General features: G+C 40.0%; 1 protein-coding gene across 1 annotated transcript in view; it reads left to right on the forward strand.

Moving 5' to 3' along the window:
- Window positions 1-9,981, forward strand: part of GRID2 (glutamate ionotropic receptor delta type subunit 2) — a 1,015,350-nt gene extending 1,005,369 nt beyond the window's left edge. The window contains exon 14 of the mRNA XM_058193169.1: window positions 9,001-9,981. Coding sequence (XP_058049152.1) covers window positions 9,001-9,423 — 423 coding nt within the window. The 3' untranslated portion in view covers window positions 9,424-9,981. The remainder of the gene's footprint in view (window positions 1-9,000) is intronic.
- Window positions 9,982-13,935: the final 3,954 nt, after the last annotated feature.

Genomic DNA, 13,935 nt, shown 5'->3' on the forward strand with positions numbered 1-13,935 from the left:
TTAGCAAAGTCATTTCTTTTACCTTAACAACTCGCTAAAAGAATGCAAATGACCAGCTGTCTGCAAGGACTAAAAATCCTTCCATTCTCCACCAGCCAGTCAGAGCTGAAGAAGCTTCTTGGATGAGAAATAAAACGTCTTCAAAGAAAAACCAGAAAGCCTCTTGTGGGGAAAAAAGGCACCCTTGGGACTTGCAACCAAGTCTTTGTTTTATTTTGACAAATTTTATTTAAAACCTTCTGAATGGAACTATATGTCGAATCCTCTCTATCCAAAATATTTTTTTTTAAAAAGTTCATCAATTCACCAAAGATTATGAACTAGCATTCATTTTAACCATCGTGAAATCCATTGGCACCTTCCAGAGTTCTCAGGTGGAGTTTACATTTCCATCAATTTATCCCAAGCCCACTGGGCTTCAGAATGCAGCTTTTCATTTTAAGAAAACAAATAAATGCCTTAAGGTTGTAAAATCTAGCTGTGAAGTTGTGAACCAAAATAACCCATGCAGTCATGTCTGCTTGTGTCTGCAGACGGCCTTATAACAATAGTTCTGACAGAAGTGTGACCTGTCCACATTAATCTCAAAAGGATGTAAACTCTGAAGCCGGGGGTGATAATTTAAATGTCCGTATGGCTGAATATTTCACTGTTGACCGAGGCACATTTGAAAGAAGAGGAACAATAATTTTGTGGAGCTATGCACAAGCCATCCTGTGAGTGGTGTCTCCTTTTGATGTCTTAAGCGGGTGGACTATGGGTCAAGGGAGGGCATTTGGAAATTACCACTTTTAAAACTCGCCCATTCATTTTCTTATAAACAATGGAGATTATGTTCAGCAGTCAAATTAATATTAAAAGTCCACATAGGCAGGGGTGGGCTTCGAAAATTTTAGCAAGGAGTTCTCTGCCCAATTGCTGGGTGGCCATGGTGGGCGTGGCCTAGTCAGCCTTCCACACCACGGCGGGGGGGGGCGTTGTCTTTCCTGGGCTCCAGAGGCTTTCCTTGAGCCTCCGGGAGGGTGAAAATGCCCTCCCCAGGCTCTGGAGGCCCTCTGGAGTTCTTCCCGAACTTCCGGTAGGCCCATTTTTTGCCCTCGCCCACGCTGTGCACTTACCTGCATCCAAAATGGGCCGTGTGGGGACTCCTGGGAGGGGAGGGGTGGGGTGGGCGGTGCCAGCCAGGAGTGGGATTTAGGGATTCTCCGACCTGCACAAAATCTTAGCTAGAGTTTCTCCTGAACCCCTGCGAACCCCCAGCTGCCCACCCCTGCACATAGGAATGTCATGGAGGATGGTTAGTCAAGGTAAAACAGATGTTACTGAAAAGATAAAATTAAGAGTTGGTCTAACTGAACCCAATGATAGTGCTTTAATTACCAAAATAGTTCACATATTACATTTAACGTAAGTATCGTAAGAATAGAAGTTCATATTATCTTTGAATGCATTCAGGTCATTGTGGATGAATTGCTTTGCTATTGGTAGATATTCAGAAACCTGGTTAGTAAATCCCTCTGTATAATAGCAACATGTGTGCTTAAATACTTGAACAAAAAGACCAAATCTTAAACCCCAAACTATTCTTAAATACAGTCATCCTCAATTGCTTAACAACCATTTGAAGTTACAAGGATCTCATCCCCCAAAAGCTACTTATGATCTGTTTTTGAGGTTATGATGTTAGCACTCCCCACAGTCCCAGTGATTCCACTTTGGGCATTTAGCAAATAACTCACCTTTATGGCCGTTTGCGGTGTCCTCTGATTTGCGACATTTTTTTGCCAGTTTCCAATGTTTACTTCCTGTTTCTGGCAAAAAATGTCCATTGGGAACATTGATTTGCTTAATGACCGTGGCATTCACTGAATGACCACCACAAAAAAAATGGTGAAAAATAGGATCTGGTCATATGACGCCTTGACTTACAATTGCAACAACTTATGTCTATAATTCCAGGCTCAGTTATGATTCTAAATCAAGGACTGTCTCAAACAAGATAGATTGTGTACCCATATCTCTATCTGTATCTGCCAAGTGGCTTCTAGGCAGCGAAAAATGTGATAGAAAACAAGTGTGCATATATGCAGTGTGAATTAGCAGTTAATACATTTGACACCCCCACTCATTATACTTTATTTCATACATCCACTGTGTCAAATAAAGCTTAATGAATACATATTAATTCCTGCAGAATTCTCTGGTTTCCTTACAGCTGTTTGAGGACATGGTAAAAAGTGGTAATGGCAATGCAACCAATGAAAATAATAGTAGTGAGAAAGAAAATATATTTTCTGTATGTTGGAGTGTGTACACACACACACACACACACACACACACACACACATGGAAACGCAATGCATGTAATTTATCTTTATTGTTGGTTTTCCGTTAGTTGGCACACTGTTGCTTGATTAGGTTAATATACTCATTTATACTGAATTTTGATAAGGAGGCTTTGAAAACAAAAAGGAGTAAGCAAGCCATATACAGAGTTTGGTGTATTTAAAAACTAAGGCAGTATTAAGACATTTGATCAAATAGATGGTAGAAATGGCTATAATTTTTAGCAAGACGGAATACCTAACATTAGATCTTTCTCCTCCAGTATATATAATAAGGTTGTAAGCTGTAAGTTGGGTGTAAATAAATACTGTATTTTTCAGCATATAACACACACTTTTTTCCCCTCTAAAAGAGGGTGAAAATTTGGGTGCCTCTTATACACCGAATGTAGCCAAAACCGCGAGGCACAGAGGAGGCGATGGTCTGTGGCAATCCCTGCAGCCTGGAACAGCTGATTGGGGGTATTCCGGGAGGCCGATCCACCCTCCAATCAGCTGCTCATGCTGAATCAGGCTGAAATAGAGTGCTGAAGCTGACCTGGCTGTTCGCAATTTACTGCAAGAACGTGTCAGAGTTTGCAACAGCAATCACATCCAGAAAGCACACACAAGTTCAGCAGGATTCAATAACTTCTCTTTATATGTAAAATAACACATGAAGTAAATATACAATACCAAAAGCAGGTTTTTCCAACGTGTTAGTAAATACAAGCAAAACACAAGCAGAGGAGAGGAGTTTCCATTTCAGTTTTGAGCAGCAGACTAGCACTAGCTCAGCACAGACTCAGAGCTGCAGAGCTAAGCCATGCCCAGGCTCCTTGCTGGCTCCTTCCTTGTTGCTCACAGAGGAAATACTGTTTCAATTTCCAAACAGCCCTCAACTCTCTCACACACTAACAGGATACTAGCCAGATGAATACCGATGGATGCTGGTAGGCAGAGGCAGATTTTTTTTTCTTATTTTCCTTCCCAAAAACTAAGGTGTGTCTTATATTCCAGAGTGACTTATACTCCAAAAACTATGGTAACTAGAATGTTACAATAATTCTATATTTAGCATTACATATATAAATATTTTTTGAAAAAAAATAACATTTTATAGTTACAACAGGAATGAAACTTAATTTCAAAATGTATTATTCATATAATGAAAAATGTTACTTAGAGCTAAAAATGTGCTTTCATTCAGCAAGAGAGCTTCATTCAAAAAGTTTTTATTAGTCAAAAAAAAGGTTTATACAAATACATATCAGGTATGGTAAATTTTCATTTTTCTTATCTAAAATAAGAATTTTACTCAAATTTTTTAACACATACAACAGCCATATGGCAAGCAGGTAACACGAAGTAGCTAAGTTTAGAAATTTTAAATACGTAATAAAGAAGGGTCAAGAATAAACAGAATATCGTACTAAAGAGAATAAGGAAAACCAACACAATCAATATCTTTATCACTTCCTAGTTTTGGATCTCAGAACTCTGGGTTCAACATGACCCAACTCCAGGGCCGCAACAGCGGCAGCCGCTTCCGCCCCATGATCTATAACCTCCCCTTCTTCAATTCCTGGGTCATCTGATTCCAGGAGGCTTTGTGTTCCTCCACATAGGCCGTAGCCTCCGCAATTGTACTGATTTTTTCATAATGCCCTCCCGGAAAATCATCAATCCTCTGGCATCAGCCATCTGAAGCCCACTCCTTCTGGTACAATTTGCTTGACAAAAATAATATTTCTTTCTTTTTCACGACCTGTCTGGGAATCTGCCTCAGAATGGCTATCTCCTGCCCCTGTAAATCAGTGCCCCACTCCTATGTTTTCTAAGAATTTCATCTCTCGTCTCTCTTCTCACAAATTTGACATGAACCTCTCTGGGAACTGCATGCATGCGTGCATATTGCGAATTAACTCTATAAACTCGATCCACATCCCAATTCATGAAATCAACACCTCTCCCAAGAAATTCTCCCAACAATTTAGTCACAACATCTCTCAAGTCTTCTTGGTCCACTTCTTCCAAATTTTGAAACCTAAGGAAATAAGACATTTTATCCATCTGTAGTCCAAGCACAGCATTGCCTGTCGTCTCCTCTCTTTTCTGCACTGCCCGCATCTCACCCTCCAAACCTTCCACTTTCTGCTTGTTTTCTGCTGAAACTTGTTGAGTATCCTTTAAATCCTTTTGGATAGTCACAATTTCTGCTCTTATTTCATCCAATTTCTTGTCCATATTAGATAACTTTTCCAAAATTCTCCATCTCTCCAGCAGTTGGTCTCTGACCTTTGCCATTAAGGAAAAAAAATACAAAATCCTCAGGCAGGCACAGTATCCTTGTAATTTCCTCCGGATCCACCAGGGGCACTCACAGGAGCAACGAGTCCAGAGTACAGTTAGTCAACCAGGAAGTCAAGGGAAGTGATGTCATCAAAATTCTCATAGTGAAGGCGGAAGCTGGGCGCCACCACTGTTCCCCAGAAGGAGGGGGCCTCAAACCTTCCCTCCTAAATTTCTCCATCACCTCTTCTCCAGAGCTCCACAAAACCGGTAATCTTCTTATTTTAAGTTCTCCTCTCTCCAGAATAACTCGTGCTCCTTCCAACCGCAGGGGAGAAAACCCCCGCACTCCGGAGCACTCCACCACGCCACCGATATTCCTTCCTTCTCCTCCTCAATTCTTCTCCGCTCCCTGTTCACCACCAGGCTGCTGCAGTTATAAATCCAATGCCCGGTGTCACGGGCACAGCGCCCAGGCGACGACCAAAATAATGGCCGCGGCCTGTGGCCTCCAAACCCCGCCAAGCCTAGGACGCGCCAGCATCGGTCCCCACAGTCCTGTATGTCGGCTGGGAGACCCCTGGCGAGCCGTCCGTGCGGCAGGTGTCCTTTTCGGAACACCTGGCCCCTAAGGGCCTCGGCGGCGGCCGGATTCGGGCGCTGGAGGCAGGAGAAGCCTTCCAGACGTCCGTTGCCGCTGGATACCGGAAGTCGTCTCAGCAAGAGAGCTTCCAGTTTTCATCTAGCATCATTATAAACCCATCTTTTTTAAATGCACATATCAGCCAAGTCTGAACTACCTTCAAAATAAAGCACTCAAAATTAGCAGTCAAAGAAATGGCACACTTATTCTGATCAATATATGAAATTTATCTGTAGCCTTTAAAACCCACAAATTCCCTGTTAGAAATTTTCCTTAGCCTTTCATTATCTTCTTATCAACAGCACAGTTTTGTCCCTAAAGCTTTCGTGACATTTCCTCTTGCATTATTTCCTTTTACCTTCCTCTCCATTTTCCTCTTTTTCTTTCTTGTATTGCTTTCCTTGCCCGAAACCAAGCAAAATTTTAAAGAAGATCTATACTTCCATCAGAAGTAGCAGTCATAGCAATAAAGGAATGCAAAATAATTGCACTCAAAAACTGATGAAAGATTTTGAGTCGCCCTGCTAGTGAGGATTTGGATTAGTGGTGGGTTTCAAAAATTTTTACTACCGGTTCTGTGGGTGTGGCTTGGTGGGCATGGCATGGATTGGTGGGCATGGCTGGGTGGATGTGGCAAGGGAAGGATACTGTAAAATCTCCATTCCCATCACACTCCAGGGGAAGGATACTGCAAAATGTCTATTCCCACCCCACTCCAGGGGAAGGATACTGCAAAATCCCCATTTCCTCCTGATCAGCTGGGACTTGGGAGGCAGAGAATGGATGTGGGTGCCAGTCAGAATTTTTACTACCAGTTCTCCGAACTACTCAAAATTTCCGCTATTGGTTCTCCAGAACTGGTCAGAACCTGCTTGAAACCCACCTCTGATTTGGATGTTCAGAGTATACAATTTCTAAAATATAGAAAAGAAATAAGTTGTGATTTGGTATTGCCACTGATAGTTTTGTGGGAGAAGGCCTTACATAGTGATCATCAGAATTGTTGATATCTGGGCAATACAGGTAGTCCTTGACTTACAACCACAATTGAGCCCAAATTTTTTGTTGCTAAGTGAAACATTTGTTAAGTGCCCCATTTTACAACCTTTTAGGCCACAGTTGTTAGGTGAATCACTGCAATAAAGTTAGAAACATCGTTGTTAAGAGACTCTGGCTTCCCCATTGACTTTGCTTGTCAGAAGATCACAAAAAGGAATCACATGACTACGGGACACATAAACACATGCCAATTGCCAAGTGTCAGAATTTTGGTCATGTGATGATGATCTTAAGAGTGAAAAATGGTCATAAGTCACTTTTTTTTGGTGCTGTTGTAACCTCGAACAGCCACTAAATGAATGGCTGTAGGTCAAGGACCGCCTGTATATACATTAGGGTAAGAATAATAAAATGCCAAGATTTTGACTGTTTGATGTAAGGAAACAAAGAACTGAATTTTGGCTGGATTGTTTTATGTTGTGCTTGGGCTGGGCCTGACAGTAATAGAATGAAAAAAAATGTGCCAAAACTAAATTTTAGGAACCTATTTGCTAATATCCCTGTAACCTGTCCAGAGTCGCTGGGAGCAAGTTGGGCAGCCATACACATTTTGTTAAATAAAAATAAAATAAAACATAATATTTCAAAGTAAAAGTGTATTATAGATACCTTAGTGAAATAAACAACTGATAAGCTAAAGTCACTTTTTTTTTCCAGAAAATATTATGGATTGTACACTTTGTAAGATGCGATGTATGACTGCAAAGATTGCAATAATTCTTATGAACCACCAAAGCTCAGATATTCCTAGAAAATAGGAACAATAGTCTAATACTCAGAATTTATTCTGCCTGAGAATTAATTTTTGAGTCTAAATCAGGGGTGAAATGCTCCCGGTTCGGATCGGATCATCCGATCTGGTAGCGATGGCGGTGGGTGGTTCAGAGAATCGGTAGCAAAAATCCCTGCCCCTCCCCTCATGCCCAGCTGAGCCGCGCAATCATCAGAGGTTGCTATTTTTTTACTTTTAAAAGCATTTTTCTTTGGCCGAAAAAATGCTTTTAAAAGTAAAAAAAAAGCCTCTGATGATTGTGGCTCAGCTGGGATCATCAGAGCCTTTTAAAAGCATTTTTTCTACAACCTCTTCTGCCGAAGAAAAAATGCTTTTAAAAGTAAAAAAAAAAAAGTTGGCCACACCCCACCCAGTCACATTACACCACCACCACCAAGCCATGCCCACAGAACTGGTAGTAACAAATTTTACATTTCATCACTGAGCTAAATTTGTTATTAGTATAGACTAAAAGCTACATATGGAGTGGGAAATTAAAAATGGGCATGACACCATGGATACCATAGGATGCCATGCCCCAACAGCAATAGCACATGGAGCAAACTATGCCAACTTATTTTATTTAAAATAAGAGCTGGCAGAATCTGGAAGAAATTGCCAGCCTGATCACTGTACTACTCTAGGAAAATGTTTAAAATAAAAGCTACAGTACATTGAAATTGCAATATGACCTCTAGATCAGGGGTCCCCAACCCCTGGGCCAGAGCCCACTACCAGGCCACGGTCCATTTGGAACTGGGCTGCAGAAGCAGCGGATGAATTCACACACACGTGCAACTCCATTTCCACAAGCAGTGGGCTAGCACATGCACAAAGCACCATTTGTGCAAGCAGAAGGCTCATATGCAGACCACTCGTGCAAATGGAGCTGTGCACGCACACGCTTGCCCACTAATTCGCATGTAACCATTCCCTCTCTCTCCCCCCTCACCCCCACTGGTCCGCAAAACTAGAAAGGTTCCTCTAGAAAGTTGGCCTGATCAACGCCCTGCCAATAGTCTGGATTACATTCTGATTCATTTTTGAATGTGGTGGCACAGTGGTTAGAATGCGGTATTGCAGGCTCCTTCTGCTGACTGCCAGCAGTTCAGCAGCTCGAGTCTCACCAGCTCAAGATTGACTTAGCCTTCCATCCTTCCAAAGTCTGTAAAACGAGGACCCAGATTGTTGGGGGCAAGAGGCCGACTCTGTAAACTGCTTAGAGAGGTAAACTGTAAAGCAGTGTGAAGTGGTATATAAGTCTAAGTGCTATTGCTATAAGCTATATAGAGCAGGGCTCTCCAACCTTGGCAACTTTAAGACTTGTGGACTTCAACTCCCAGAATTCTGGGAGCAAAGCTGGCTGAGGAATTCTGGGAGTTGAAGTCCACAAGTCTTAAAGTTGCCAAGGTTGGAGACCCCTGATATAGAGCGTGCTTATTGGCATGTGCTCCCCCTTCAGACCTTCGAACTAAATGTACAGTAGACTTCTGAGCACCATGCATGGTCAGAAACACAGGAGGAAGCTTGCATGAACATCCCTTTTCTCTATTCAGGTTGAGCTCCCACGTCCTTGACTAAAAGTAAATTTTCACTGGGTTTGCAAACTTCCAACCACCTCTTCCTTTCAAGAGAACGGGACTTCTCGTATTTATAAAATTCATCACCCTCAAAATGTCAGATATCAATTGTGGCTTTATTTGACTCTGTAAACTGCTTAGAAAGGGCTGTAAAGCACGGTGAAGCAGACTGTAAGTCTAAGCGCTACTGCTATTGCTGTTGCTATTTCCTAATTCTGGTTCAACTTCTTTCCCCCCTCACTGTGAAAGACTTTCTGTTTTTGGTTTGGAAAATGAAGACAGCAAAGAGTAAATTATTCATTTTCTCCCTTTTTGCTTTGCTCCTCCCAGGACGACAAAGAAATTGATCTAGAGCATCTCCACAGGCGTGTGAACAGCCTCTGCACAGATGATGAAAGTCCCCATAAACAGTTTTCCACTTCTTCCATTGACTTGACTCCTCTGGACATTGACACTTTGCCCACGCGTCAAGCCCTGGAGCAAATAAGTGACTTCAGGAACACTCACATCACTACCACAACTTTCATACCAGAGCAGATCCAGACTCTTAGTCGCACACTTTCAGCTAAAGCTGCTTCTGGGTTCTCTTTCGGCAACGTGCCTGAACACCGGACTGGCCCTTTTAGGCACAGAGCTCCAAATGGGGGCTTTTTCAGAAGTCCTATCAAAACAATGTCTTCGATTCCGTATCAACCCACTCCAACTTTAGGGCTTAACATCGGCAACGATCCAGACCGAGGCACGTCCATCTAAAAGCTTCAGACATTGCTTTGTCACTGTTTCTTCTTAGGACTCCCTTCGCAAGGAGCGGCTGTGATATTGTGGAACTAACTTGGATGTAACTGTTTTTAAAAAAAGAAACCCGGAGTATTAGTAACAACTCATTATCCTTCCTCTTGCCCTCCTCTTTTTCATTTTTCTCTCTTCTACTACGTTAGGCCGTTGATTTTTTTCAGCCCAGTTTCTTTAGGGTAGCTGCATTGGCTGAATTGAAGTGGTTCTAGAGTAAGTCTTTTCTAGAACATTATTATTACTTAATTTTGTAACCATCAAGCTGGTGGGACTACTCTGAAGTAAATGCAACCTGAGCTACTGTAGGACAACTGCCTGCCATCCTTCTAAAACTCGATTAGTAGTTATTCAGCTGTGCAGGTCTTCAAATATGATTTCAGTGGGCTGTTTCTGAGCGCACCAGGATGTAAATGTAACAACTGTTTGCCATTCTGTAAAGCAGCCATGTTGTGTCTTTTAGGCATTGTGTAGCAGCTTTAAGATCCCAAGGGGCGGGGGAGCGGAATAACAAGTGTTTAAATGTTCATACAGGTGCTATGCTTGTATTCCCACATGTTCCAAAGCACCGTTCTGGAAATGAACCCCAAAAGTCTACACGGCATTATGTCATAACACTTGAAATATAGGAACTCAATATGAAGTCTGTATCAAAAAAACAACAACATTACAATGTTATTTCATTGAAATTACCTTTGAATTGGTTTTATTTTATATATATATACATATATATATATATAATTGCAATAATGTCTGTTCTCTAACATCCATTTCATGCTTCTCTGCTACGGTGTGTCCTTTTTAACTGTGGACCAAAGGCCAACCTTGCAGTTTTTGTAGGGAAAACAGAAATGAGAGAAATGGTAAAAGAGAAGAGGAGAGACCATTTAACATGAGAATGCAGTTTTGTAGAATTTTCACGAAGCCATTGCTATGCCAGTAAAGACTACAGTTAAATCTCCTTTTTGCACTGCAACAGTGCATATGATCTTTCTGGAATTGTACAGAGTTTAAAAGGTGTTTTTTCTTCTTCTTATGTACAGAGAACTGTATCATATGGCAGAATCTTCTGTTAAATAAATTAGTCTCTCATACATACATATATATACCTATCTATATATATACATGCTTTGGTATATGTGAGTGGGCGTGTGTGGGAGGGTATATATGTATATACATGCGCACACACGCGCGCACACACATATATATATATCTATAAAATGGCAGCCAGTGCTATTGCAATTTGTCTACTAAAGCTTTAGTAAAAACAAGAGTATTCTGGAAAGATGTACAGGGCAAAAAGTCATGCTTTTTTTTTTTTCAAAGATGGGGTGCTTTAACGCTATTCTGATTTACATTGTTTGATTAAACGTATTTTATACTGTTCCTTTTTAATTAGATCATCCAGGGCAATGTAACATTTGTACCTAGATGTGCAAGTCACTAATTTAGATTTTTTTTTATTATTTTTTTTGCAATCGCTATTCAACAGTGTTTAAGGTTATGGTTAATCACGCTTTTACATTAAATTGCAAAATTGGAAAGCACTCTTTAGGTTAAAAATACAAATACATATCCACAGGGATGTCTGATTTTCAGCTCTCCGGAGCATGAAAAAACAGATCGTGAAAGTTGACTAAGCCCTATTGTAATCAATACTGTCAATATTTGGAAGAGAGAGGTGAGTTTATGGAAAGAAGGCTGTTGAGAATGACTGGTGTGGCCTTAAATTGCAGTCCTATAGTGCTCCAAGAAAGAGGAAACGGGGAGAGAAAAATAAGCTTTTGTTTAAATCTTTATTACATATTCAATTATAGATGTATTTTTGATGTGAGTTCCAATTGTATAGAATGAGAAGCTGATGACAGCAAAAAAGAAAAACAGCACCTGGTGACATTTTTGAAGTTAACACTCTACTTGTTCAGAACTGTAAAAATGAGCTTCAGTTGTAATCTTTATAAACTAAACTGCAGTTAAGTAGAAAGCAAGCCAACTTATTACGTGTTTTTTCTTTGTTTTAATTTGATATGATATTTACGTTAATCTAACTCAGTTATGTGGATAGGACTTGATTATAAGAACCAGCTTAGGTGATCTGCTGTAGGAAAAATTCAAAATATATTCTTCAAATCTATTCTATTTTGATGCCTAATTCTGTTCTGGGAGAACATCTTGTAATGTCATTGTTTTTTGTATGAAATCTGCATAATATTGTCTACTGTGTAAGGCAGAACAATTTTCTTATCATGAGAAAGGCCATTCTGTTTCCAGGGTACAAGTGTTTAAAAGCATGCACAACTTGTTTCCCCTTGTAACATTCATGAACATCTACACAACTGATTTATAAAAGAAAAAAAAAGAACCAAAAAAAAGGGGAAAAATTCTTTACAAGCTATAGGGGTATACCAGATGTTGCGGCGGTTTTAGTGATAATCCAATTATTTTCATGTGTTGTCTATTATATACAAACACATTTTGGAGGCCTCGGTTGCAAGTGGCAGAGCTTTCTGTGTATAATTTGTCTAAATAATTTGTCTAATAAAATGGTTTTTTAAACTTGCCTCCCTGCCTATTTCAACTATCATGCGAATAGACAAACAAGTAAGTAAGTATGAATCCAAAGCATTCATTCACTTGGTTACATAACTGCGTTATAACTGCAGAATCATTGCTCGGTTTCTAATTTCTAAGAAAGGCCTCAAAAGGAATGTTTAGCTTAATATTTATATCGTATTTTTAAAAGTCAATGTCCTCTTCTCTCGACTGGCTAGATCAGGGATCCCCAACCCACAGGCTCCAGCCCTGTACCAGGCTGCGGCCTGTTAGGAAAAGGGTCATACAAGCGGGGGGAGGGGCAAGTGTACAAGTGTGCTCAGCTCCACTTGTGTAAGTAGTGGGTGCACACACTCAAGCATGAAGCTCCAATGGTTGCACACATTCCTGCCGCTCATGCAAATAGAGCTGCACATACAGAAACATATTTTTTTTGTACTCCCTGATGCTGCCAGGCTACAAAGCTGGAATGGTTGGACATCGCTGGGTTAGATCTTAGAGCAACGTATGTGGTAAAACAGCTCTGAGAATTACTGATTTGAAACCTCTGGCGTTCATTGAATTCACTGGACTAGAGAAATAAATCAAAGGAGGAAATTTACATTGAAATTTCCCAGAGGTAGGTGGGCTTTATCAGGCAACTCCCCCAAATAAAATGTCCATCAAGCTTCACTGTATTTAATAATATTTAATGGGCTTCTTTACAGATGTCAATTGTTCTGTACTTAGTAGCTGACCAAAGAAATCCATATATTTTTAAATTATCAGGTGAGTTGCGCTTTCAAATTTAATCAAATGAATATTTTTACATGTGACAAACATGCAGCTTCATTTTTGCCATTTTTAACCCCACTTGGAGATGCCTCTTTATCAATAGTTACCCCTAAAGCACAATACTTAATTAATCTGTTCATTCCCATTGAGTCATATTCAGCTTGTGTCAACTGCATGAACAAACGTCTGCCATTCTGATCTTAAGGAATAACTTAACAGTTGTTCCAAGGTTTATAAGAAGAGACTGGACAGTCACTTGTCTGAAGTGGTATAGGATGTCATGCTTGAGCAGGAGGCTGGACTAGAAGATCTCTAAGATCCCTTCCAGCTCTCTTCTGATTCTGAGGTCATTCCAGTAACCAGTTTAATCCACAGGAATTTGTTCATGGATAACTCCATTTGTTCATGGATAACTCCATAATTTTAGGAGTTTTTTCACCAAAAGGGTCATAGGAGAATCCGTTCAAGACTGTAAGGACTGAAGACAATAATAAAATAAATAAATAATAAAATAATAAAATAAAATAAAATAAAATATCTAAGACTATACTACTATGGACATAATACATTTAGTCAATGCATATATAGAACATGCTTTGGAGATATGAAAAAGGCTGGACAATCAAATGTTAAGATGTTTTGAAATTATAGCACTATACTGCAAATACACTTCCACATTGGTATCCTATAAAACAAAATCTTCCTATTTGCTTCAATAAAAAAAAATCCCCTAACTAGTTTCAGTAGGACAATGCTTTCTTAAAAGAAAACAGACTCAGGAAAAAAAAAAGTGGAAATGTCACTCTGTGATTTAATATTCCATTAGTCCCGAATAATCTATCATAAATCATATATGCAATAAGTGCCAAAAATAGAAGTCATTATTGTCAGTAGCTTGAACAAAAAATGGCAAATTCCCCACATTTAAAAACCATTAGCATTCAATGTGGATGAAAGATTGCAATTTCTACACAGATAAGTTAGAAATTAAAAGTCATACTTTGGTAGCACCTCATGAAAGTATTTTATGGTTACATTGAGCAATGTACTTTTGCAGATCAAATATGTGGGGATAGGTGGGAGGGAGGCGACTATCATTTATTGTATGTTTAATTAAGATAGCAGTGATTATCTCTGTTGGACTGAATC

This window comes from Ahaetulla prasina, chromosome 8 (assembly GCF_028640845.1).
Source record: "Ahaetulla prasina isolate Xishuangbanna chromosome 8, ASM2864084v1, whole genome shotgun sequence".
In the NCBI taxonomy this organism is placed as follows: Eukaryota; Metazoa; Chordata; class Lepidosauria; order Squamata; family Colubridae; genus Ahaetulla; species Ahaetulla prasina.